We start from the raw sequence: 26,819 nt of genomic DNA on the forward strand, positions 1-26,819 counted from the left end.
GCAAAGCAGCAAACATGTGAAATGACTGATTCTTTCAAAAGCAGGAGTGCCGGGGTCAATGAACATGCAGAAGGACAGTGGGGCAAAGAAGATTTTATCCAGAGCTTTGTTAAAACCATGGAGATTCTTTGCGGTTTCAGCAGGCTGTAGCATTAGGAGCAGGGTAATCATCCGTCTGCATTTGCTCCTGCAATGAGATATTGAGAAGTCCCAGAAGGATAGACTATATCTCCCTGGCTTATGCATGCAGATGGGATAAAGAAATATTTGTTTGGAAAGAAAAGGAGGCTTGGAACTGAGGAAGTATTAGTTTCTGTAACACTAAGTTCTAAAAACCTTCTGAAAGAGGACATAAGACTCAGAGGAAGTTTTGCAACACACTGGGTATATACAGTAATTGCTAAATATCTATTTCAGGAGTGTTAGGGTCAAGGTGAGATATAGCAACTAAAGCCCAGCACTGAGAACCTTTAACAAATAAGCCAGGCCTCCAGATTCTCTGCCTGTCACCCACCACCTCAAAAGATTGAAATAGGCTCAGAAGCGTATTAAGTATACATGAAGGGACATTTATAGCTTTTAACAAATATTCCCTCTCCTCTTCCCCTCCAGCCCGAAGATCACAGCTGCTTTTCTCAGGCAGCAAATTCTCTGAATTGCATCCAGAGTTCAGTTCGGTTGAAATGTAGAACATCTATTTCTGCTTTAATTGAATCTCAAGAAGTTTGCTCTCATTTCCATTATTTTTCAAAGCTGTAGCATCCTATTTAATTTCTATATACAACGTGAATAAATACCTTCATTATTATGATTTGAAATGGATTAAGACCAAGGGGCAATCAGATTCAGCAAGCTGTATGTCTTCTAGAACATATACTCTCATGTTTTCATTTGTACAAGATGTAATATCAGATTCTAATTTTGAAACCCACTTATTCTTTGCTGGGTTTCAGAGTAGCAGCCGTGTTAGTCTCTAAGGTGCCACAAGTACTCCTGTTCTTTTTGCGGATACAGACTAGCAAATTTATTTGAGCATAAGCTTTCGTGAGCTACAGCTCACGTCTTTGCTGTTATTTAAACTCATTTCTAAAGTACCATTCTTGTGAAAGGTCATGTGTCGTCTCTGAAAAATATTTGCATTTATTTAAAGGGTGAATTTCATCCATCGTGACATACTTAATCACAACGTATAAAGATGTAGATATTAAGGGACAGTGTCAATGCTTGCATGCTGCAAATTTGATTAACTCTTCAAAATTGAATTTGTCTACCAAATCCACATAATTGTTTGCTCTTAGATTTAGGAGTCATTGTAGATAGTTTATTGAAGATGTCTGCCCAATGCACAGCAGCTAAAAATGTTAAAGGGATAGAAACTAATACAGAAAATACTGTGCAGACATTATATTGAATGATACCTAAAGTATTATGTCCAATTTTAGTCACCTCACTGTAAAAAAGCTGCACTGGAAAAATGAAAAGGGTGAGAGACCAGTAATAAATGTGCTTAGAGATCTGTCAGGGTTGACATATGAAGAGAGATCACAATAACTGGGATTATTTATGCTAGAAGAAAGAAGATTTTATTTGAAAGAAATATTCCAGAATTTGATGCGAAACCTGGTCATTCCTTTCTTTATATCCTGCCCGATGGTAATGCAAGAAAGAAGGCTCAATGGATAAAATGTAAGGTTCCCTCTTTTCACTTAGACTCACCTTTCTAGAGTTGTCTTTACTCTACACTTTAGTGTGTCTAAACTGGGAACTTGATCTTGCAGATGCTACCAACTATAATGCACATTAGTGCAAATGGGCCTGTGGCATCAATGAACTACTCTTGGTAATAAACATTATGATCAGTCATATGTATCTGTAGTATGAGGCTCTTGGATTGCAAGCTCTTTGGGGCATGGACCAGTCTTATTTTTTTCTGTATCGCACCTAGTGCATTATTGAATGCTACATAAATAATACCAAATAAAAAAATAGTTCTTCCTGCAACAGACTGTGGAACTCATTGCCACAGGAAGTCATCAAGTCAGATACAATGGCTGGATTTTAAATTATATTTGTAATTACACGTGCTGAGATAAAGACAATCAAATCTCATGCATCAGACCATAACATGAATGTCACAGGGATCAGAAAGGAGTCACCTATGTGCAGCATTGCACATTTGGCATCAAGTAGCAAGTGGTCCAGGACTCAGGACTCGATTGACCTGTAACTTGCTGCAGTATGGCAGATTTTATTATGTTTATTCTATAAAAATAAGGCCAGTGGCTGATCATTTATGATTACCCTATTGCAACAACTGTGTGTTCATCTAATGGAAAGAGATGTCAATTGCTAGAGGTCATTCTAGAAAAGAGAGAGATTTTTAAGTGTATAAAACATGTGTTGACAGTGCCCTTTTAAACACAGCATATTAGAAATGAATACATTCAAACAAAAACCATCCCTTTATTTTATAAAGCCTTTAAGCAAAATAGGTCCCTGTGTAGTTTAAAAGATTATTTTAGCTGCAGAGCAGTTTACAAAGAGACCGCATAAAAAGGATTGTGGTGTATTAGTTTAGGCCAAACAAAGTCACTTCTATTTAAATGATCAATATGTAAGAAACCAAACCCCAGTTCCCTGGAGAGGTGGGGAACTGCATTACAGAAATGTTTGTAGGGGAGGCGAGGATGCCAGAGCGATTAGCTGAAAGCAGAAAGAAATGCACAGCCCTAGCTTCCGATAGCTAGTTAAAACGATCTGTCAAGCAGCTGTTTCTATGAGCCTCAGCTCCCAGCTAATCAGGCACTGCTCCCCACGCTCTCTCTCACACACACACATTCCCTCTCATCTCCTCCTGTAACTTTATCAGGGAAAATAGTGTAGTTACTGCTTCTTCCTGGTAGAAGGGTGACTCAGATCAGAGACAGCGGTTGAAGACAAGCTGGTGACGGCTTCCCCCCGCCCGCCTTTTTTTTTTTTAATCTGAAACACCAACTAAACCAGGGTTGACTGTGAAGACGATACACATCCAACTAGTCAGAGCCTAGTGTACTTGTTATGAAGCTCTACTGTACAAGAGGAACTTTGAGTTACAAGCCGGTACATTCAACAGCCCTGCCATGAATGTGAATCTTTATATTTAGGTAGGTACATGGCTTGTTTTTTTCTCCCCTCCTGGTTTTAATGAGAATTATAAACCTGGATCCTTCTGATTATCACTGTAAATGGTGTTGGTTGGGATGCTGTAGTTTTGTGCATTCGCTGTCTGCAATGTGTTAGGAAGCTCTAGAAGTAATTATGGTTATATTTCAACAAATGCTTTCTTAACTGTCAATATTAAATTACAAGATGGATGTTACCATTACTATTAAAATAGATGTGTGAGATTAGTGTCATACTCCAGGACAACAGGGAATTTATGCGTGGAGCTCAGAGTTGTAAAATGAATTGAGCATCACAGAATCTGTGACTGTTTTCACCATGTCTGTAGAAGGTGGTGGATTCTAAAGTATGAACATGCCAAATCAAGAAAAGTGCTCAAAAGTAGGGAAAAATGATACAGAAAGTATATACTGTAAGAGTAAACTTTGTATGTTATGTCTCCATGGCTCAGCAGTTACAGGTCAATAGTGTGAAACAATCCACTGAGTCTGGAGAAGTTGTCCTCGGTATTTCTACCTAGGTTACCACTGCCAGCCAGTTTGCCCTAATGAGCAGATAAGATAGTGGGGAACTAAATGGAAAGGAAAATTATAAATAAAAGACTTAAATTGTAAGAGATTGCAAGTAATCAAGTTAGTAGCTGGAGGATTTTTTTTTTTAAAAGGCTGTTGTCACAAAAGCAGTTGCTGTACCAAGCCTATAGTCTATGAAGGTCCTAGAGCACTGGTGTGGGGTTTTAGGGAGAGAGAGCTTGAAACAATCTTCTGTGTAGTTGTAATCTGTACATTTGAAAAAAACCCTTTTGTTTGTGTACATTCTTTAAGGATCTGAATAGCTGTGCCAGAAAAAGTGTGTTAATCATTTTTATCACTGCATGGAAGCTTGTTTCTATCCAGAAGACATCTCAGAATTCCCTTAGATTTTGTTTTTCTATTCCCAGCAAGCTTTTATGGTATTATCAGTTTAAGAAAGGAGTGACCCTCTTAAACTCTTCCCCCTTTAGCCTTTGGGTAGTGCCCAAGCCGAACTGGTGCAAACATATTGCACTTTCATGTTGCACCACACTTTACTTTTACATGCTCTGTGTACACTCAAAAGCTTGTGTCTTTCACCAACAGAAGTTGGTCCAATAAAACATATTATCTCAACCATCTTGTCTGGTCACAAAAGGTCATTCTAAAATTGTCTTCCTATCCTATCTGATCTTTAAACTTTTTAAAAAGGCTGTTTGGCAGCTTTCTGGAAGATGACGTTTGTTTTTGTTTATTTGTTTTGCCATTTTGAAGGTTAAATATAAAGGTATTTGGCAAAGCTGCACATTTTCAAGCATCAGTTTAGCATTATTTAATCCGACTATGCATTTTGCCATGCTGATCTTAATTACTGTGTTTTAGCTGCTGTCACACAGCAGGAGAGTGCAGGAAACACTCCCAAATTGGAAGCATTATTATCAGTATTCTCCAACAGCTAATTAGTATTCAAGAACAAATCTCTCTCTTTGAATAAACAAAAGGCAGGGGTGTGTCCAATGAGGGTGGCCTTGGAGGATGAGGAAATTGCTTCCCCGGGAAAAACTCTACTGTGCTAGCTGCCAGTCATAGCTGAGAAATTACTTAAAAGTGGTTTCAGAGTAGCAGCCGTGTTAGTCTGTATCCACAAAAAGAACAGGAGTACTTGTGGCATCTTAGAGACTAACAAATTTATTTGAGCATAAGCTTTTGTGGGCTAAAACCCACTTCATCGGATGCATGCTGTGGAAAATGAAGTAGGAAGATTTTATATACACAGAGAACATGAAACATTGGGTATTATCATACCCACTGTAACGAGAGTGATCACTTAAGGCGAGCTATTACCAGTAGGAGAGAAAAATAAAGACTGAGAGTGGATGTGTCATTACACAAAGTAAAACTATTTCCCCATGTTTATTTTTCCCCGCTACTATTCCTCACACGTTCTTGTCAACTACTGGAAATGGCTCATCTTGATTATCACTACAAAAGGGTTTTTTTTTCTCCTGCTGGTAATAGTTCACCTTACCTGATCACTCTCGTTACAGTGTGTATGGTAACACCCATTGTTTCATGTTCTCTGTGTATATAAAATCTTCCTACTGTATTTTCCACTGCATGCATCTGATGAAGTGGGTTTTAGCCCACGAAAGCTTATGCTAGTCTCTACGGTGTCACAAGTACTCCTATTCTTTTTACTTAAAAGTGGCTCTTCACAAGAGGCAGAATATACTGCACAGGGCTACTGTGGTCCACATTGTCCTGTCCATATTCAAGCAGGGCTCCCTACTGAAAACAAAGGGGAGTTCTGATTTAAATAAATAGGAAAATATGGCAAATTGTCTTTTGATAATAACTTAACACTGATGGGTTATGGTTAAATGATACACTGTAGCTCTAAAATACACCAAACATACCTGTAAATTCAAAATCCCTGCAGCCTGCAAAGGTGTGGGTGCTGCCTATGGTAGTTGTCACTACAGATTAACTTTGACAACCTGGACTTTAAGTCTTTGAAAAGCCACATATTGCTTAAGATATATAAAAATTGTAACTTGACACCGAATTACCTTTTTGTATCCAGGTGACATTTTCTTGAGTGTTTTTTGGTGTTTGGAGCAGTGGACTGAGAGTCAGGGTGCTTGGGTTCCACTGCTGGTTCCACCAAAGGCTTCCTCTGAAATTGTCTGTGTTTATACCCTTCTTTACATCCCTGTAAAACAGTTTACACCCCTGTACAATGAGAATACACGGATGCTATGAAACTGAATTAATATTTGTTAAGCACTTTGGGATCTTCAAAGGAAAAAGACTCTTCAAGGAGCCTGAGGGTGACCATCCCAGAATATGCAAGTAAAATGGGTTGCTATTGTTTTTTGTGTCAAGGTGTGTGACCATTTCATTCATCCGCAAACGCTCAAAGTAACAGCTGTGCAAAGCTTGGCCTTGATCATACGCTGATGCATCTTATTATATTGTGCTGAGTGGAACTGCTAGCACTGTGTTCATGAAACTTAAATAGCAGCCTTTTGCCCTGCATATAAACCTGATCAAGAGGAGAGATAATTTTCACAGTACATACTGACTCAGAAATGGGCCACAACTGCCTTCTTACTAGGAAGGAGTTGGGATAAAAGTAAAGCAAGTATTTATATGAGCACCATTTCTTCCCAAAAAAGAGGGATGCCTGATCTGACTTTATGCTTGATGAGCAGCAGTGGCTAGCAACACTGTACACTCAGGAACAACTCATTTACTGGGGTAATTTTCGCCTGCCAAACTAAGCTGCTGGCTGAGGGAGACAGGCAGCTTGTGTTTGTGGTCATTCAACCGTCAAAGAATACCAGCTATAAATGGACAATGTAGCAATGCCTTAGAAGCATGCGCACACAGCTGGTTTATAGATGTAGATGGGGATGTGTAGTAGTGTCATACAGGCTGTTGTCATGTCAACCTCAAGTTATATGGTTACTGGATGATTCTATTAGTGAAATGCTAAGAATTCTGGGTGTTTTCCCTTTTAGCAGGAGCTTGGTTTCTCTGTGATATTTACTCTGCTTCACATCTCATCACCCTTCTCATGATTTCTTTAAAGGAAATTGTATTGGTTAGAGAATCTGAATATTATAATGAAGAAAATGGACAGATTTGCCTCTTGCTCATGCCAGTTTTGCAAAGTGACTTCAACAGAGTTATGCCTGATTTGCACCAGTGGAAGCCAGCGAGAAGAATCAGGCCACAATGAGTTAAAAAGGTCTTTTGATGAAAGACCAAATTCTTCCCAGTGTAAATCCAGAGTAAACCCACTGATGGCAGTGGACTGACCTCAGATTTACATTGGTGTGAACTGAAAGCAGAACGTAATCTCCTTCCAGAGGTTTAATTCCAGACCTAACACCTGTCCACAGCTGTAAATCGCTTTGGAAGGTGGGTGGGTGGATGGATGGTGGTGGTGAAAAGCTTTCTCAGGCCCTGCAGTGCTACAGGACCAGTGGCTGGCCAGTGCTCTCCTGCAAGGAAAAGTGCTGGTTGGGGGGAATGTGGCTAGAACACTCAGCAGATGATACACTGAGACCCTGGTTTCAGAGTAGCAGCCGTGTTAGTCTGTAGACTGAGACCCTGTGAGCAGGACACCTACTGAGCCCTCAGCAAACAGCTGACTGTTTCATTAGCAATAAGTGATGCAGCTGGGAGAGTTGTAAGAAAGAGATCTTTATTGAGCATGCTGAGAGGCCTGTGCTTGTCTGGTGGTAGCCTGGTGACCAGTTTCTATTCCTGATTTTTCAGGTATCACATCAAATTAGTCTATCCTGAAACTGACTCTCTTTCTCCAGTCCAACCGCATCATACTACAGTCTCCTGGTAGAGCTTGCATGAGAAGATAGAGGGTAGCAATGCAATCACTGTCTTCCCATGGGGGTGAATGGTGCAGCAGCTCTCACTGCAGCAGGAATGGGGGTGGGGAGGGGGCTGCAATTTCCATATCCTTATGGCAGCAGGGTAAGTCAAGTATATACCACCACTCACCATCAATAAAACAAACACTCACTGCAAAGAAAAACACATGCCTTCTTCTATACGTAGTAATAATCAGTACCTTGCAAATTATGTGTGGTGAAGGACCAGTCCCTGCTCCTATTGAAGTCTATGGCAGTGCAGTGGGAGCAGAATTGGGCCCCCAAGGCAGTTTCCATGGGATTTAGGTTCAGAGCACTGAGAGGTGAAAGTACAAACTTTTAAAACCCTTTGATACTGAAGTGAGGGGCAGTTCTGAACAATGCACAAGCCCACTCATGCCTAATGCCAGATTAATTAAGGAGTAGCAGAAACACAACCAAGGTCTTGCTGCACTCTGGCATTGTTTAAAAAGCAACCAACAGCACAGACTGTCTTTCTAACTGGAAGTTATGGAAAAAAGCAGGCAACCCAAACTCTTCCTTAATTGCTTTTGGTATCTGCAGTCTGCTACCAACAATTACAGGTGCTTGCCTGGGTCTTTTTTTACACAAGCTCTTGGTCTAAGGCTCTCCTTAGGATGTGAATTCTTTAAGCATGAGCAACAACAACAACAACAACAAAAGAGCTAATATTTTTTTAATTGCCTTTTTTTGTTATTCTTGTATTCTCTAATTCCCCCCCCCTCCCGTAAACACAAAAGAAATTATGGATTAGCCACAAAACATGCAGGCATCTTTTTGCTTTTCCGTACAAGGAACAAATTGAAACTGACAGTTCCCTGGAACCAATGCAATACGTGAAGCATTCACAATAGTACATTTTATCTCCCAACCTTTTAAAGCATCAGAAGCACCATAGTCCTTTAGTACATATAGTAAGTTGACCTTGACTGACAATCAGCCATCTAATTTCTGCTATCCCACTGCTCACAATATGTACTCATCAGACACTCAAATATTCAGATTAACTGCAGTAACTGGAGCTTCTGAGGTCAGCTCAGCCTGCTGGTAACACCATATCTGTTTCTAGTAATCTGATTTTCAGAGGGCAATAGCAGTTTAGCCAAAGCATCTAGGAGATTCGTCAAATTTAACCTTGTCCAAAAGACGCCATTAAATAGCAAACTGCAAAATCTCTGTCAACTAGAGCAACTTTTGGATTTGCAACAGAATTTGATCAGGGTGTATATGACAAGGTTCTGGGATTAGCCTACACTTTAGCTTTGAGAAAAGATCATGCTAGTACGGTCAGTCAGGCTAGACATATTATTTAAGTGTCTCCATTCAAGCAAATGAAGGGGATGAACTCACTTAGAGTGAATCTATTGGAAACAAGCAAGTTAGCAAATAGCCATAGGAGTGTTTTGTTTCAACATATGGAGCAAAAGCAGGGATTTCCCTATATCCCCCCCTGAATTCCCTCATCCCCTCCTCAGTGGTCAAACCAACCAAGAATATACCAATATGTCATCTGAAGGTTCAAGTGTTGTATCTACATCCAAACACAGACCGAAGCACAAATACAGCTACCTACTGAATAAACAGCATCTCTACAACTTGAAGACAGTTCTCGATATTTATCGGTCAAACTTTTCCCGTTTATTGAAGTTAGAAAAGATGGCTAGTAATGCACCTCTTGCAAAAAAGCTTACGAAGAAGGAAAGCTTCCCACTGCTACAATTGATAAAACTGGAGGAGCTTGGTTTTCCAGACCAATCAGCAAACCCAATGCTGACAAACTATATGAAAAGGCTGCAAAACACCAAGCCTCTGGACCCCATTGACATGCAGAAAACCTTAGAAGCTAGTCACTCTCAAAGCCAATTTTAGAAGTACTTTATGAGGCTGTTAAGAATGCTGGGAACACAACACAGTTTACACGAACAAACATGGCTCTCACTTCTTACTTTCTATTTCAGCAAGAGATACCACATACAACAAACCGGAGGCCAGTGTTAAAATTCATTGTCATTTGTTAACCCTGAAGTTGGACACTGGTTCCGATCAAGACTGACAAATGCTCACTATCTTTATGCAAGAAACTCAACTGACTGGCTAGAAACATGCAATGCAACAGTGAAAGACACAGCAACTGAAAAAATGAAGAACTCTCTCTCATTACATTAAAAAATTTGCCTACATGGCTGATAAATGCGCAGATGCAAATTGGCATCAAGTATTAATTCATTGTATACATTATCTTGATGGCAGTGGTAGACTAATAGATGCATTTCTAGAGGTTCAGGTTATTAGCTGCATCTGTGACAACTTACATCTTAGAAGAGTCAAATCCTTGTAAACTGGAGCCCAAACAGATGGCTGCTTGTGCATTTGATGGAGCTGCAAACTTCTCTGGAAGACATGATAGAGTACAAGCTTTGTTCAGAGAAAAATGAAACCCTAATCTCTCCTATACACACTGCAGAGGCCATTTTAACTTCAGTACCCAGAAAGATAATGGAGCAAATAATTAAGCATAATAAGATATAAGTAATAATAAGGTAATTAATTTAATAATAAGGTAATAATAATGTGAGAAGTAACAGTCAGCATGGTTTGTTAAGAACAAATCGCATCAAACCACCGTGATAGCTTTCTTTGACAGGGCAACAAGCGGCAAATAATTAAGCATAATAAGGTGATAAGTAACAGTCAGCATGGTAGCTTTCTTTGACAGGGCCACAAGCCTTGTGGCTAGGAAGCAAGTGGCAGAAGTGGTATAGCTTGATTTTAGTAAAGCTTTTGATACTGTCTCCCATGACATTTTCATAAACAAATTAGGGAAATACAACCTAGATAGAGCTACTATATGGTCAGTGCATAACTGGTGAGAAAACATTCCCAGAGAGTAGTTCTCAGTGGTTCACAGTCAAGCTGGAAGGGCATATTGAGTGGGGATTGGTCCTGGGTCTGTTCTGATCTTCATCAATGATTTAGATAATGGCATAGAGAGTACACTTATAAAGTTTGCCAATGAGACCAAGCTGGGAGGGGTTGCAAGTGCTTTGGAGGATAAGATTAAAATTCAAAATGATCTGGACAAACTGGAGAAATGGTCTGAAGTAAATAGGATGAAATTCAATAAGGATACATGCAAAGTACTTCACTTAGGAAGGAACAATCAGTTGCACACATACAAAATGGGAAATGACTGCCTAGGAAGGAGAACTGCAGAAAGGGATCTGGGGGTTGTATGTAGCAATACCAATTCTTCCGCTCTACTCCATGCTGATTAGGCCTCAGCTGGAGTATTATGTCCAGTTCTGGGCACCATATTTTAGGAAAGATGTGGACAAATTGGAGAAAGTCCAGAGGAGAGCAAAAAAAATGAATAAAGGTCTAGAAAACATGACCTATGAGGAAAGATTGAAATAATTGAGTTTGTTTAGTCTGGAGAAGAGAAGATTGAGAGGGGACATGGTAACAGTTTTCAAGTACCTAAAAGGTTGTTACAAGGAGGAGGTAGGTAAATTGTTCTCATTAACCTCTGAGGATAAGATAAGAACACTGGAATGCGTTACCTAGGGAGGTGGTAGAATCTCCTTCCTTAGAGGTTTTTAAGGTCAGGCTTGACAAAGCCCTGGCTGGGATGATTTAACTGGGACTTGGTCCTGCTTTGAGCAGGGGGTTGGACTAGATGACCTTCTGGGGTCCCTTCCAACCCTGATATTCTATGATTCTATGATTCTATAAGAAGCAATGGGCTTAAATTGCAGTAAGGGAGGTTTAGGTTGGACATTAGGAAAAACTCCCTAACTGTCAGGTAGTTAAGCACTAGAATAAATTGCCTATGGAGGTTGTGTCTAAGCTGCTCTTAAAAACCTCCAGCAATAATCACCTGTCAGGGATGGTCAAGATAATACTTAGTCCCCTGCACTCAAAGCAGAACTGAATTAGAAGACCTCTCAAGGTCCCTTCCATTTCTATGATCTACTCAACTAGCACTTCTACTAACTGCAAAATCTTCAAAAGACATTTAAAAAAACCCATAAATTTAATGTCTTTGTTATACTCTTTTTTTCAACAAGAGTCCAAAAATACTGAACCTCTTGGAAAAAAATAGAAGATGCTCTAGAACTGAAGTTCAGATTAGTTCAACCTGGGAAAACTCACTGGTTTCTCATGAGCGATCTTTGGCTGTTGTCTTAAAATTACTGAAACCATTATTATTGCCTTTGGAAAGTATCTAGCAAGATGGGATAGATCTAAGAAGTGAGGCTGGTGGACTCAGAGAAGACAATTTTGCTACTACGTTCAGAGAAAACAATCGCCATTCTCTGTCTTATAAATCTACTGTTGAAACCACTTGAGTCATTTAAACAATGCCATCCAGGCATCTACTACAACAGTTGTAGATTTTTGTCCAGCAAAGGAAGCTACACTTCGATCAATCAGATAGAGATCCATTAAAAACATACTGGAAAAAGCAAAGACTTCAGTCCAGAAGTTGACAAATGAAGGCACTTAATTCAATATACGTGAAGAGAACAAGAAGTGTTTATAAAGCCAGCTGGAAAAAATACACAGAGTTGATTCTTAATCTACAACTGCAACTTCTGGATTCTACTCCAACCTCCAGGGAGTAGATCCCTGTCTTATAAAACATCGACAGTTGAGTGGAATGAGGCACTACCAGCAGTGGGGCTGGCACATGATCAGGACAGAATAGAGAACATAGAGTGGAATGTCATACAACAAAGGAATGAAGATTTGACTTCATCTTTTTTTTTATTACTAGTGGCTCGACCCAATCTTTGTGCTGTGTTTCCTGGGATGAAAGAAGTAGGATTCATCTCTTGCTACTCCCAGTCAACAACAGCTACAGGTGAGGGTTCTTTTTTGTCATTGAATAGAATGTTGTGTTCTGAAAGAAGTTGCCTTCTGCCTGATCATGTGAATGAACTAATGAGCATATGAATTGAAGGACTAGAAGTACCAGACACACAAGAAGCTGCCAAAGATGAGCACACTGCATTTGAAAAGTTCATTAACAGAGTTGTGCAAAATTATAAGAAATCAAGAAAGGTGTAATGTAGTGCTTCATGGAATACTTGAATAGCCAACTTGTGTGATTTTTGAAACATGGGTTAAATCAAATAAGATGGTCATGAAACATTTTTCAGTTTTTACTATGGTGTCATACAGCCCACTTTTGCCCTCATGGTCTCATCCCTTACCCCCCTGTAAATTTGAACACAACCCCCTAATTTCAATTCCTAGGGAAAATACTGGAGCAAAGTTAAGTACTGCCTCTTTTCTGGAACATCGTCTCCTGGTATAAGCATCCATATAGCCAAATTATTTTCTTAATAAGGTGTCTTTTTTTTTTCTTTTATCACATATAAAAGAGTACGTTCCTAGAAGACTACAGCACAATAGCAGGACAATTATCATTTACAATAAACACGTTTGTTCTAAAACCCTGCCCAAAAGGCCCCAGAATGTCTTGGGGGGAAAAAAAGTTACACTTTTTGGTATGAAATGTTCATGCTTGTTCTTAATCTATGCATAGGAAGGTAGATATATCTATTGTACAGAAAGTCTAGTGAAATGGCATTTGGCCATTTTTGAGTTATCCAGGCATGAAAGGACATTTTTTTGTGCTTTAGTAATGTTATGTGCCCAGTTCATGTTCAATTTAAAAAACTACTTTGTTTTAAAATTTAAGACATGGCACATATGAAGGGCTGTACTCTGTAACTTTTCATAAAGTCCAAATAAATAGACTTTGCATAGGGAATCTCAGTGGGGTTTGCAGGCATCATTACTGATCGCACTAATGCAAGCGCCACTGAATTACAGTAGCAACTACATCCAGTGTGCACGTTCCTACTATATATGCAGGGTTTTAGCTAGTGGATCTGTGGCGTCACTGTGCTGCTGAAGAGAGACGAGGCTCCATGGTGGGTGTGGGGTCCCTCTGAATGGCCTCTGTTACTGAGCACAAACTCTAGCAGTCCAACTTTGTTTAGTACTTCCTGCAGGGGGCAAGCTAAGGAGTGTGTGGTTAGGTAGGTACAGTTTGCAAAAAATTAGTTGAGAAATAAGAACAGTCTACAGCAGTGGTTCTCAAACTAGGAGCGCCGCTTGTTCAGGGAAAGGCCCTGGTGGGCAGGGCCAGTTTGTTTACCTGCCGCGTCAGGTTTGGCCAATCGCGGCTCCCACTGGTCGAGGTTTGCCACTCCAGGCCAATGGGGGCTGCAGGAAGGGCTGCCAGCACATCCCTTGGCCCACGCCACTTCCTGCAGCCCCCATTGGCCTGGAGTGGCAAATTGCGGCCAGTGAGAGCCGCGATCGGCTGAACCTGCTGACACGGCAAGTGAACAAACTGGCCTGGCGCACCAGGGCCTTTCCCTGAACAAGCGGCGCCCCTAGTTTGAGAACCACTGGCCTATAGGACCATGTGACATTTTCCTTACTCATTTTAGTGCTCACTGAGTGCACTTATTTAAATGTATACACAAATACAAGTTGTGTTAATCTGGATAGCCACCCATTGGAATAAACATAGCTGCATTTATTTCAGTTATTAGACATTCAGATAAATCATAGTAGCAAGAGATGGAAACTGACAGTCCATTCCTCTGCCAGTGCAGGACCCACGTGCTGGGTAGAGGACATTCTAAGAATTAAGAATACTAAGAGTTCAATCAATATTAAAATTTAGGAATGGTGTATTAAGGATACTCAGATTTCAAATACTGTCCTCGAATAACCATGTGCTACTCCCACTGAAATCAGTGGAGATGTACCTGCATCTCTGTATGTGTAAGTTGGCCCACAAAACCTTTGTTTCAATGTGTTCTCATGTCGGTAAGTGCAGGTACTGAACTCTCAACCTGTTTGAATCCCACATGTCTCAGCTGAAGACAAGAAAGGAACCTCAGCCCTCCTATATGTTATGGTTTCTTTTCACTGTGCAATTATCCAATGGGGGGGGTTCTTTTCTAAATCTTCCCATTTAAAAAAAAAAAAAGTAATGCAAGTTTAGTGTATTTACATACTCTATCCTGTAAGAGCATGGCCCTGATTCATCACTGCCTCCGTCTTTGTGCAGTCATTGACATCTGTGTGAAGCTGGTGTAAAGTGCTACCATGTCAGATGGTAGTGTTTTACACCCACTGTGCACAGGTGGAAAAGACTACACAACTTCAAGGCAGTGGAGAATAGGGCTGGCCAAAAAACTTTCCATTCAACTGTTCTGACAGAGGATGGAGTTCTCAACAAAATGAATTATTTTGCAAAGTGTATGTCTGCTTTCCACAGACAATTTCAGTTTTTTCATTGAAAAACACAAATGCCCTAAAACCAAAAAGTTTTATAGATTCATAGATTCATAGATACTAAGGTCAGAAGGGACCACTCTGATCATCTAGTCCGACCTCCTGCACAGCGCAGGCCACAGAATGTCACCCACCACTCCTATGAAAAACCTCACCCATGTCTGAGCTATTGAAGTCCTCAAATCATGGTTCAAAACTTCAAGGAGCAGAGAAGCCTCCCTCCAGTCAACCATGCCCCATGCTACAGAGGAAGGCAAAAAAACCTCCAGGGCCTCTCCAATCTGCCCTGGAGGAAAACTCCCTCCCGACCCCAAACATGGCAATCAGCCAAACCCTGAGCACATGGGCAAGATTCACCAGCCAGATACCCAGGAAAGAGTTTTCTATAGTAAATCAGATCCCATCCATCTAATATCCCATCTCAGGGCATTTGGCCTATTTACCCTGAATATTTAAAGATCAATTACTTACCAAAATCCCATTATCCCATCATACCATCTCCTCCATAAACTTATCGAGTAGAATCTTAAAACCAGATAGATCTTTTGCCCCCACTGCTTCCCTTGGAAGGTTATTCCAAAACTTCACTCCTCTGATGGTTAAAAACCTTCGTCTGATTTCAAGTCTAAACTTCCTGGTGGCCAGTTTATACCCATTTGTTCTTGTGTCCACATTGGTGCTGAGCTTAAATAATTCCTCTCCCTCTCCTATATTTATCCCTCTGATATATTTATAGAGAGCAATCATATCTCCCCTCAACCTTCTTTTAGTTAGGCTAAACAAGCCAAGCTCCTTAAGTCTCCTTTCATAAGACAAGTTTTCCATTCCTCGGATCATCCTAGTAGCCCTTCTCTGTACCTGCTCCATCATCTGAAATCTAATTGAGAGTGGGGAGTGGACTAGATGTCTTCTCAAGGTCACTTCCAGTCCGAAACTTCTGTGATTCTATTTTGATTCAGATATCCACAGTGCCTTATGGGAATGGTAGTTCATTTGCCTCATGTTTCCATTCTCTTTGATGGGCCAGGATTCCCAGCTGGACTTCATTTTCCATTATGCACCACCTCCTTTCATCAAGAGCGGAGACCATGGTGCATCATGGAATGTGTAGTTTGAGCAGGGAGCCCCACCTTTATAGGAGAATGGGAGCATGAGGCACCATGGCAGTATTTCTGAATTAAAAATAAATACATTTAATATTTTAGCCAAAATATTTCAGTTTTCAAAGTTAACATTTTTTGCAGAACCTCCCCACAAGCTTTAGTGGAGAATCAAGACCAGTAAATTCAATGTAATGGATCCCACACCAATTGTTACTCTCACGTTGTGTATAAATTGCAGAAATTGAGCAACATTTACATTCATACAAATCACTTTATTTTTGTGTGTGGATGAGGGAGTTGCTATGGGAACTTCACATTTGAACATTCCTCACATCTATGGTTTTAGATTTTCACTCATTACACTGATATTACTTAGTTCTAGCACTGAATAGGGCACTAGAGAAGGGCTCCTTAAGACATTTGCATTATCAGTCAGATTCGATTCTTCATTGGAACCATATTCTATCTATGAAGGTATTGATATCTCATCACTGTTGTATCTTAGTACGTCACAATCTGACGGTTGGTGTTCCCATGTAATCACCATTTAAATAAGAGTCTAGCTACATTCACTGGCAAAAGGGCAGAACATAATTATCTATGAGCAAACAGTGCAAGGAGCAAATGGTTAAACAACTTCTGACTGCCTTTTACTACCATATGAATCTGAGAACTCTGCAATCCTAGCAAAGGAGAGAAAGAAAAGAGTGAGGGTACTGGAGTGCAAGCCATAGTGTGATTCCCATATGATCCTTAACAGCATATCAAGTTCACAGTGAATATTTTTAATAACAGAATGTGAGAAAATAGTGTTATAAATTCATGCAGCCTTAATTTATGCAAGGGAAGGTTACTCAGGATACATACCTTGAAATTCAATAATAACAAAAGCAGTGAGATCTGATTATTCAATGCTTGGTTTATCCCAAGTCTCTGTGTCGCAAAGATTTTAGTAGTAACCATAGGTGCTAGAACAGGGGGTGCTGCCACACCTCCAGCTTGAAGTGGTTTCCATTATATACAGGGTTTGCAGTTTAGTTCAATGGCTCTCAGCAACCCCACTATACAAATAGTTCCAGCACCCCAGTAGTAATTAATCTTGTAGCATGTACAAAGAGTACTATTGGCTTCTTCAACTGAGGGTTGTGGGTTTTTTAAAATCTGCACACAAATGGAGTTATCTGATTTGGATTTACAAGGTCTGACTGTAATTACCATAGCAAGAACTAAATCGTGCACAAGATTCTGTCCACTTGCTGTATGTAAGTAGAAGAAAATACAAAGGCAGATAGACAAATTGCCAAAATATCTTTCAGTAACACAAGTGCATTGGTGTAACACCGAGAATGTAAGTGTAAGTCTGATTATAATGAATTTGGGGGGGAGAGGAATTGATTTTGTCTTTCCTTCTTAAATAAGCCCCTCCTGTTTGCCCTAAGCAGCAGAACTGCAGGGAAGGAAAGGCCTTTATGGAAAAAACCTATAGAATTTAATAGAAAATAACCTTTCTATATGTTTTTTGAACCATCCCACAGAATTTGATAGAGAATTATATCCCTGCTACAGAATTCTATAGGATGGTTCAGAAAACCTGTAGAAAGGAAATAGAGATCATTCTCTGTACAGTTCTATAAGATTTCAAACTCATTTCCATAGAACACTTGGATTTATTTAATATTCTCCTGGCATCACCTCTATGACATTCTGTAAGACTTTGGCTGAGGTCTGGCATGCTAACAGGGCTGGCTGGCGGATGTGTGGGAGGTCAGAGTATGCAAATTGTACCTTAGTGTTGAGCAGGGGTGAAAGTAGGCCAGTATGGCAGTACGGCATACCAGTAAAAAGTGGCTGCCAGTACTGGCCCATATGCAGCCGACGTTAAAGTGCTGCCCCTTTTGCCTCGCCCCCTCCCACCCCACCTCCGGGGCCAGGCAGCATGGATGGGCTGGCTGGGGGAGGCTGACCCCCAGCCCCGCACCGTCTGCCGGAGGCCCCGCCCCTTCTGGGGGCCAGGAACCGGCCCTGTACCGGTAAGTGGTTAATGTTACTTTCGCCCCTGGTGTTGAGATCATTATTACACTACTGCCTCCTACATGTTTCAGGATTTAGTTAAAATAAAGTTGACCATGTGACTAATAACCACCAATGGAATTTTAAAGACAAATCCTAACGTTTTATATATCTGTACTAAAACACAAAAACTCCTCTAATGTAACATTCAGGTTATTGATTTAAATTCTCAGAAGCCAAGAAATGAAAAAGTTAAATTTGAACACACAACCTGAACTCCTCCCCACCATGCATGTATATTATTATAATACAACGTTTAACTGCATGATTACATGCTATAGATAAAGTTTCTTCGGCACTTATCCTGTAGCCTAAAGATGAATAAAGAAACATATAGGTGCTATGGAAGTAAATAACACCCTGCTCTGGTGTGTTTTTATGTAGGTGCTATTGCAATGGGCACATTTGTTAAGTGTTGGAAAGATCAAATTAAATATTTTGTTGTAATATTCATATTTGGTACAAGAATAAATAGCTATAGAGTATGTCATGAAGGAAGGCTGATCCAGTGGTTATGGCACTAGCCGCCTAGGACTTGGGAGCCATGGGTTCAATTCTCTGTTCCATCACTGGCTTCCTGTGTGACCTTGGGTAAGTCTCTTAGCCTCTCGGTGTCTCAGTTTCCCATCTGTAAAACAGCAATAATAATGCTTCCTTACCTCACAGGGGTGTGGTGAGGATAAATTCACTGAAGATTGTGAAGTGCTTTTAGATCTACTAATGAAAAGCACCGTATAGGAGTTAAGTATAATATGTTGTCCTAACAACTGACAGCGTGCCTTTAACAACAAAGTAATGAGTAACGTTATCATTACTTCACCCAGTGAAACAGAATTACCATATTAAATGGCTGATGCTTTTTAATTAATCTCTCATCATTTACTTTTTACAGAGTAGCCATTAAGAGTCTTTATCATTTTACTGACTGAAAGGCCTTGAAAATGATATTTTATGCTCTGTTTGGTGATAAACCTGTTTAATTTCTCTACTTTATCTTACTTACACATTGCTGAAATGGATACTGAGTACAAATGCAGTTTGTTTAATCTGGATGGGAGAGGACAAATAAGTTTCTACTGCCAGAGCACTACAGTAGTAGCTTGGCCATTCTGCATCTAGCTAGCTCTGATTACTTTCTCACAGTCAAAAAAGTGTGATCACATTAACCCCATATCAGTACACTGCCACTGACACCGATGAATGAGGATTACAGCAGAACTACCACCAACAGGCAGGAATTACAAAGCTGCTCTCCCACAGACCACTTTATCTTAAATCCGCCTCTTGTTAGTTTTCTCTTCCTGTCAACATCTTCCCTTCTATTCCCTCCGTGTGTACATTTCCCTTCATTTTGTACAGCCACTGAATGCAAAATCTGTGAAAGTTGCACTATGTTACCATTTAATGCTTGATATGTAATTTACAATTACTGTTTCACATCACCATGGATGCGGACTTCCATTGGAGTCGCACCTATATCAGAGCTGATTGGCCAATTGTTTCCATAATTAACCCTTCTGTCTATTGCTTGATACTTTTGATCAGTAAAGAACATTATCTGCACCAACTATTTATTCACTAGGATCATCAGTAATGTCAGCATTTGCAACCTGATATAGAACAGGCATATAGAATGTATGACAGTAGATTCAACCATGGTCCCTGTTGTCTGGTGAGCTGAAGGTGAAATTCCATATAATGCATCCAGTTGTAGAATGCTTGTTTGTGGGGTGAGTCAGGTAATTCCTTCAAGAGCCTTTCATTAGTTTGGCCCCTCAGATATTAGAACAAATTCTGCCCTGTTTGTTTCTTACAGTGCAACACTATTAAAGTCATCATTCTGTGCCTACATCAGTAGTCTTTGTGGATTCAATGATGGGTGGAATTTGAGCCCAAATTAATAGTTCTTGGCATGGTTTTTAGGTTTGTTCTTTATTAGCATTAGTCTATCTACCTACCTACCTAAGGTACTAACACTGGTGCTTAGAGTAGAAGATTTTTTTTCCCCCATTTTAAAAAGCACTTTACAGATTCTGTAACTGACAAAGATCAATACAGTCTCATTTAAGATATATGTAGAAATCATTATTCAATTACATCTAAGAAAACTCGACCGCATATGAAAAATAATTATGATAAACTGAACTAACAAAAGAATTCAGCAAATTTGTATAAATGTATTTAATTTAAAAAAAAACAAAAAGAAATGAAAATGAAAATCCAATCCAATCAGATGTCACATTCTATTCTCTCAGTTACTCCTGTAGCCCCAATGGACCAAATGTTGCTTGTTTACATCAGTATAAATCCAATGGGATTACCCTGTATTTATGCTGGTGTAATGGAACAGAATCAGACACATCAGTAACTGTATTTCATACTCTGAGTCCAGATGTCAATTTAAAACAAATGTAAAGGCAAAAAATAAAAAAGAGGGCAGTTACAATGAACCCATTTGTCACTTAGTACCTACAGAAAATCATTTTTCCTTGCCTAGTTACAGCCAAATAACTCTATTTTGTGTGCATTAAACCAAGGTTAAGGAACACACTGGGAAAAAAATGCTGCCCATATTTCTTTGAGGGCAAAGCAAGCAGGGGAAAGGGCAGTTTATGCTACAAAACCAAAGAAAGCAGGCATGTATTAAGCACTCCAGTAAAAGGAGTGAATAAAACAATGGAGGGAACCACAGGGAATGAGTTAATAATGGTACTACACAAAACGGGGACAAATACTGCTTGTCTTGCTTGACATCAGTCAGAGTTGCATGTTAGCAAGGCAAGCAAGTTTTAGCCCCAAAGGTATATTTTATCAAAATTTGAAGGGGATATTGTCAGGTTAAAATCCTAGCACCACTTCTGCTCTCATACTGGCGTAAATCAGACCTAGTTCTACCACTGTCAGTGGAATTACAACAGGAAAAAACTAGTGAGTGTAAGAATCAGAACCCCCTATATTTTTAAACCCAAATTATTTTACCATGCTGCTATTAACTTGGGTTATTAAAATGAAAGTTTTCACTTATTTGGGCTTTGTGTGCAAATATTTAAGGTGAATTCTCTAAGGACTTCTCCTCTGATGTTTAGTCTGAAAAACAGGAGTCCACCAAAACTATATTTTTTAAAATGTATACAATAAAATGCATCATTATAAACACTTTTGACATGGAGACTATTTAAACTGAAAAGGGACACAAGACTTCAGATAAATCACCCCAAATACTAATATTTTCAGTGGAACGAGAAATGAGACTCAGAGTCCCCCGGATGCTGAATAAAGGTCTCTCTGAGAAGAAGTTCCATATGTCAGTAAAGGCAGAGCTGGCTGATACAAATTAGCCTAGCAATTTTGTTTCTGCTGGAGATGGAAGGAGGTTTCTTGCAACCTTCTTTCAAATACCTACTGTTGTTGGAGGCAGCAGGGGTGAGGATATCAACAACTTCCTTCACCTCCAATCGTGATCCAGCAGCAACAGTCAGAAGGAATGAGCTCTCTTATTTACAGTTCAATCTCTATAATGTTGGTTTTCCACAGCAATATTGCTGAAACCATACAAGCTCACCTAGCTGTTTTTTTCTACATACTCAAGTTAACATTATCTCACAGCTCACACCAGCCATGCACCAGTAGATATTGTCCTGGGATGCGTGCTGCTTAATATGTATCTGCAGTTATTTAGGAATATCTCATTGCTTTTGATTTGGATGGAACAAGTGCAAATGATTTTGTTCTGGTAGCCAAGTATGGTTCGTCAGATGGTGCTCACGTGCCTGTTACCCAGCAGAAGAGAACAGCAACCCAATCACGAGGACCTTAACACCTTCCCCTCCAAGTGCAAGGCACATGTATTTGACCTTGCCTTCTGCAATATAAACACATTGTAACACGTATATTTTAAAAAAAATCTATCTCAACAAGACACACCACTACATACACTTCCCCCTCTAGAGAGAAGATGAAAGAACAAACAATGTGTGACTGATGTTAGTCATTTTGCTTAATGCACTTCTGGAAGGCACTCAGATACTACAGTAATGAGTGTAGCATAAAAACCTATATGGAATAGAATAAAATCTGCTCCTATTCTTAAACTAGGTTCGACAGGGGCAGGAGACAAAATCCCATAGGTAAATCCAAAGCATGGAGACCTGGGTGAAGGGTTGGAATCTGGGGGAACATGGGACATCGCAGCATGGACAAAGAATAGACAACAGGGAACATGGAAGGGAAATCTAACAAACATCTTAGATATCTGTATGGCTGTTCTTATGTTCTAATGCAAGAAGTAGGGGGAATAAACAGGAAGAACTAGAAATACTAGTGAATAATTGCAATTATGACATAATTGGCATCACAAAAACTTGCTGGGATCATTCACACGACTGGAATATTGGTATAGAAGGGGGGTACAGCTTGTTCAGGAAGGAAAGGCAGGGGAAAAAAGGGAGGAGGTATTGTCTTGCATATCAAAGATGTATACACATGCACTGAGGTTGAGCAAACAGAAGTGGGAAGCAGACCTGTTGAAAGTCTCTGGGTAAGGATGAAAGGGGTAAAAAACAAGGGTGATGTCATGGTAGGGTTCTACTATAGACCACTTAACTAGGAAGAAGAGGTGGATGAGGGTGTTTGTTTTTTTTTAAACAGTTTACAAAATCATCCAAAACACAACTTGGTGGTGGTGGTGCAGGACTTCAACTACCCAGACATCTGTTGGGGAAAATAATACAGCAAGACACAGATTATCCAACAAGTTTTTGGAGTGCATTAGAGACAGCTTTTTATTACAGACGGTGAAGAAAGCAACTAGGGGAGAGGCTATTCTGGATTTGATTCTGACAAACAGCGAGGAATTTGTTGAGAATCAGAAGGTAGAAGGCAGCTTGGGAGAAAGAGATCATGAAAGGATAGAGTTAATGATTCTAAGGAATAAAACAGAATAAAGACACCAGATTTGAAGACAGCAGACTTTAGCAAACTCTGGATTGATAGGTAAGATCCTGTGGGAAGCAAGTCTAAGGGGAAAAAATTGTTCAGGAGAGTTGGCGGTTTTTCAAGGAGACATTATTAAGGGCACAAGAGCAAACTAAACCAATGTGAAGAAAAGATAGAAAGTATGATAAAAGGCCATGCTGGTTTAACTAGGAGCCCTGCAATGACCTGAAACTCAAAAAAGAGTCATACAAGTGGAAATTAGGTCAAATTACAAAGGATGAATATAAAAAAGCAACACAAGCATGTAGGGACAAATTTAGAAAGACCAAGCCACAAAATGGGATTAAACTAGGGATAGGAATGGTTATGAGAAAGCATTTGACAAATATATGAGAATCAAGAGGAAGACCAGAGAGAGGGTAGACCATTACTAAATGAGGAGGAAAAGGCAATAACAGAAAACTCAGCAACGACCAAAGTGTTAAATGCCTTTTTTTGTTTCAGTTTTCACCAAAAAAATTAGCAGTGATTGGACGATTAACATAGTGAACATCAATGTAAATGGGGTAGGATTGAAGGGTAAAATGAAGAAAAAACAAGTTAAGAATTACTTAGACAAGCTAGATGTCTTCAAGTCAGTAGGGCCTGATGAAACACATCCTAGAATACTTAAGGGATGGGCTGAAAAGATCTTTGAGCCATTAGCAATTTATATTGGAGAACTCATGGAGAAGACAGAAGAGAAACCTGAGGGCTGGAAAGGGGCAAATATAGTACCTATCTATAAAAAGTGGAATAAGGACAACCCAGGGAATTATAGACCACTCAGCTTAACTTCAATACCTGAAAAGGATAATGGAGCAAATAATCAAACCATCAATGTATAAGCACCTAGAAGAAATAATCAGCATGGATTTGTCAAGAGCAAATCATGTCAAGCCAACCTAATATCCTTCTTTGACAGGGTAACAAGCTTTGTGGATAGGATGGAAGCAATAGATGTCATATCTCAACTTCACTAAGGCTTTTGATACTCTCTCACATGGCCTTCTCATAAACAAACTAGAGAAATATAGCCTAGATGAACCAACTAGAAGGTGAATGCACAAGTGGCTGGAAGACCATTCTTAGGCCTTGTCTACACTGGCAAGTTTCTGCAAAGTAAAGCAGATTTCTGCAGTGTAACTCCTGAGGTGTACACACTGCCAAGCCACTTAGTGCGCAGAAACTGCAGCGCTGTAAAAAAAAAAAAAATAGCCGGACAACAGGTGTAGAGCTTTCTGCGCCAGGGCTACAGTACCACAGTGCTGGTGTAGACACCCTGGTCGATTACAGCGCTGTGATTGGCCTCCAGGAGGTGTCCCACAATGCCTGTTCTTGCCTCTCTGGTCATCGGTTTGAACTCTACTGCCCTGCCCTCAGGTGACCAAATGTGAGCCTCACCCCTTAAATTCCTTGGGAATTTTGGAAGTCCCCTTCCTGTTTGCTTGGGGACACATGCAGTGGTCTCAGCACATCTTTCCAGGTGGCCAGGCCTGCTCCACGCACCAGGTGATCCCCTGCTTGGAGCAATGCTGAGCTGCTGGACCTCATCAGCATTTGGGGAGAGGAAGCTGTCCAGTCCCAACTGTGCTCCAGCCGTAGGAATTATGATACCAATGGACAGATTTCATGATGCATGACACAAAGGGACCATGAGCAGGACACACTGCAGTGCAGGGTCAAAGTGAAGGAGCTGCAGAACACCTACCACAAGGCAAACCTCCGCCCCAGTGCTGCGCCAATGAACCGTCTCTAGTTTTGGTTGCAATAACTATATGCTTAAAGAAAGCGATTGGTGTTGGTTTTCCTTTCTAATGTTATCTTCCTCCCCCACTCCCCTTTTATATATAAAAATTTTTTTTGCAAGGAAGTTCCAGCCATGGGAGTTTTGTGTGTCTATTCATTTATTTTACTACAATAAGGCTCTTGGCACACAATATTTGCTTACAAGAGAAGTCTGGAAGTGACTGCTGCCTTTTAATCCCTGGTGATAGGGCATACAAACCCCACCGTGGAGAACAAGGGGTTAAGGAGCAGCTCTGGGCCCAGGCGGCCCTGCGCTACTGCACCTGACACACGCTGGAGGTGGCATTTAAACAGGGAAGCACAGCAGCTCAAAAGGAAGCAGGTGATGGAAGGGGGTAGATCTCTGCTCTGATCTTTGGGAAGTACTGCCCAGGAGCTCTCATTGCCTGACACCTGGCAACACAAAGTCCTGATAAAGCCTTCAAAGGAGAGATTGGTGACCGATTGTGAAAGTCAGAAACTTTTATCTGCGGTTCTTTAATTTACTGTGGTGGGAAAAGGGTACTTGGGTAGAAAGGGATACAGAGAAGCAGCTGCTTAGCACCCCAAGGTGCAGAATTTAGCTGTCCACCATTGCACCCCAGATTGGAGCTCAGTGGAAAGCGTGGATGTAGACTCCCTGACCAACTCCCACAAATGGGACAACAATAGTAGCCTTTACCTCAGTGGAGCATCCAGCTGGGGAAGACCCTGAGTATTCAAAGGTCCAGACCTCAAGTTCTAAGGTGAACTAAGGTGGAAGCCCTGAAGCTTGTGAGGGTGCTGAAAGACTTCTCTGTGATTGGATATATGCCAGAAGACCTGGACTGGAATGTGTAACCCAGCCAAAGGGCTGAGCCACCAAAGAAGGGACAGAGCCCACAAGATAGAACTATAACTGGAAAAGGGGGTGATGTCAGAGAGAGAGACAAGCTGCCACACCCCTGCCTGACCACTAGGAGACACAGGTGGTGTGTACCCCTTTATGCGCCTATTGAAGTAACCGTGGACTAACTAGCAATGTCACAAATAGTTAAAATGATCATCTCTTTCACAAAGCGACAAGTAAACTTTCCATTGACATAAAACTGAGAGGTACTTATGGATCCACTACAAATAAATCAGTTATCCCAAAAGAGCCAGAGTCCAAATGAATCCTTGGTGAATAGCCAAGATTTCAAATACACAAATCACTTCAGCCGTGGAAAGCACAGTATCAGCCTGGTCCAACTGCCATTGAAATTAATGGGAAGATGCCCACTGATTTCAGTGAGACTTGAATAGGGTCTAGTATGCAATATAAACTCACAGGGCTAAATTCTACTCCTAGGCCAAATTCTACCCTCAGTTATGACTTCATTAGATGTCAGCATCCCCTTAGGACCCTTCTGTCTTCCTTGCACACGAGTAGTGTATTTGGCTATTTGTGTGAACCTAAGATTTAAAAATAGCTGAGCTCCTCCTCAGCTGCGGCAGAGAAAAAGATACAAGCCAGATGTATGTTGCGGTCTAGCAGGGTCTACGTGTAGTTTTCTCTTGTTATGTTCACACCAAATAATTGTTGAGCTTGTTGGTGTGCCTTCCTGACTGGAACTGCTACTGCTAGCCCTAACTTTTCCTGATGATGAACACAGGGCTGATGGTCTGCGTTCCTGTTGCAGCTTCAGAAAGGTTGGCATCAGTAGTTGCCCATTTGTTTGCAGAACCACACACATGGCCCTGTGCCTTGTGTAAAGATGGTTCTATACTGTCATTGGTCCTGGGTGCCGATTCCACCTGCCTCCATATCTGGCCTCAGTTTAGACACCTTGCTCTAAATTCTGGGGCTGGATCATTTATCTCCAGGCCAGGGAGTTTGCTGCTGTCTGAGCCCCCCTGTCTCTTTTAACTTGTCCTATTCGCTGCTGCTACTAAATGATCACTTATTTATATTGACATAGTCCATTTGAAAATCACTGGTTTTCTCACTG

The 26,819-nt window shown here is 40.5% G+C and overlaps 1 protein-coding gene and 1 long non-coding RNA gene across 17 annotated transcripts in view; one reads left to right on the forward strand and one right to left on the reverse strand.

The window, feature by feature from the left end:
- The window catches only part of RIPOR2 (RHO family interacting cell polarization regulator 2), a 184,542-nt gene that overhangs the window by 102,406 nt on the left and 55,317 nt on the right, over positions 1 to 26,819 (forward strand). For 2 of the 14 annotated variants that reach the window (XM_043508281.1, XM_043508287.1), the window contains exon 1: positions 12,374 to 12,455. The exons of 7 other annotated variants lie outside the window; for them this stretch is intronic. In XM_043508281.1, the coding sequence (XP_043364216.1) occupies positions 12,404 to 12,455 (52 nt within the window). In that variant the 5' untranslated portion in view covers positions 12,374 to 12,403. Of the gene's footprint in view, positions 1 to 1,335; positions 3,144 to 12,373; positions 12,456 to 21,594; positions 21,607 to 26,819 lie in introns of those variants that run through there. 5 more of the 14 variants (XM_043508282.1, XM_038392250.2, XM_043508289.1 and 2 more) reach the window with 5 other exon arrangements.
- LOC119851808 overlaps positions 1 to 26,819 on the reverse strand; it is a 113,546-nt gene that overhangs the window by 29,001 nt on the left and 57,726 nt on the right. For 2 of the 3 annotated variants that reach the window (XR_006278970.1, XR_006278971.1), the window contains exon 3: positions 5,744 to 5,906. This is a non-coding gene — a long non-coding RNA (uncharacterized LOC119851808). Of the gene's footprint in view, positions 1 to 5,743; positions 5,907 to 9,903; positions 9,985 to 26,819 lie in introns of those variants that run through there. The other variant, XR_006278972.1, reaches the window with a different exon arrangement.

Source organism: Dermochelys coriacea, chromosome 2, assembly GCF_009764565.3.
Source record: "Dermochelys coriacea isolate rDerCor1 chromosome 2, rDerCor1.pri.v4, whole genome shotgun sequence".
NCBI lineage: Eukaryota > Metazoa > Chordata > Testudines > Dermochelyidae > Dermochelys > Dermochelys coriacea.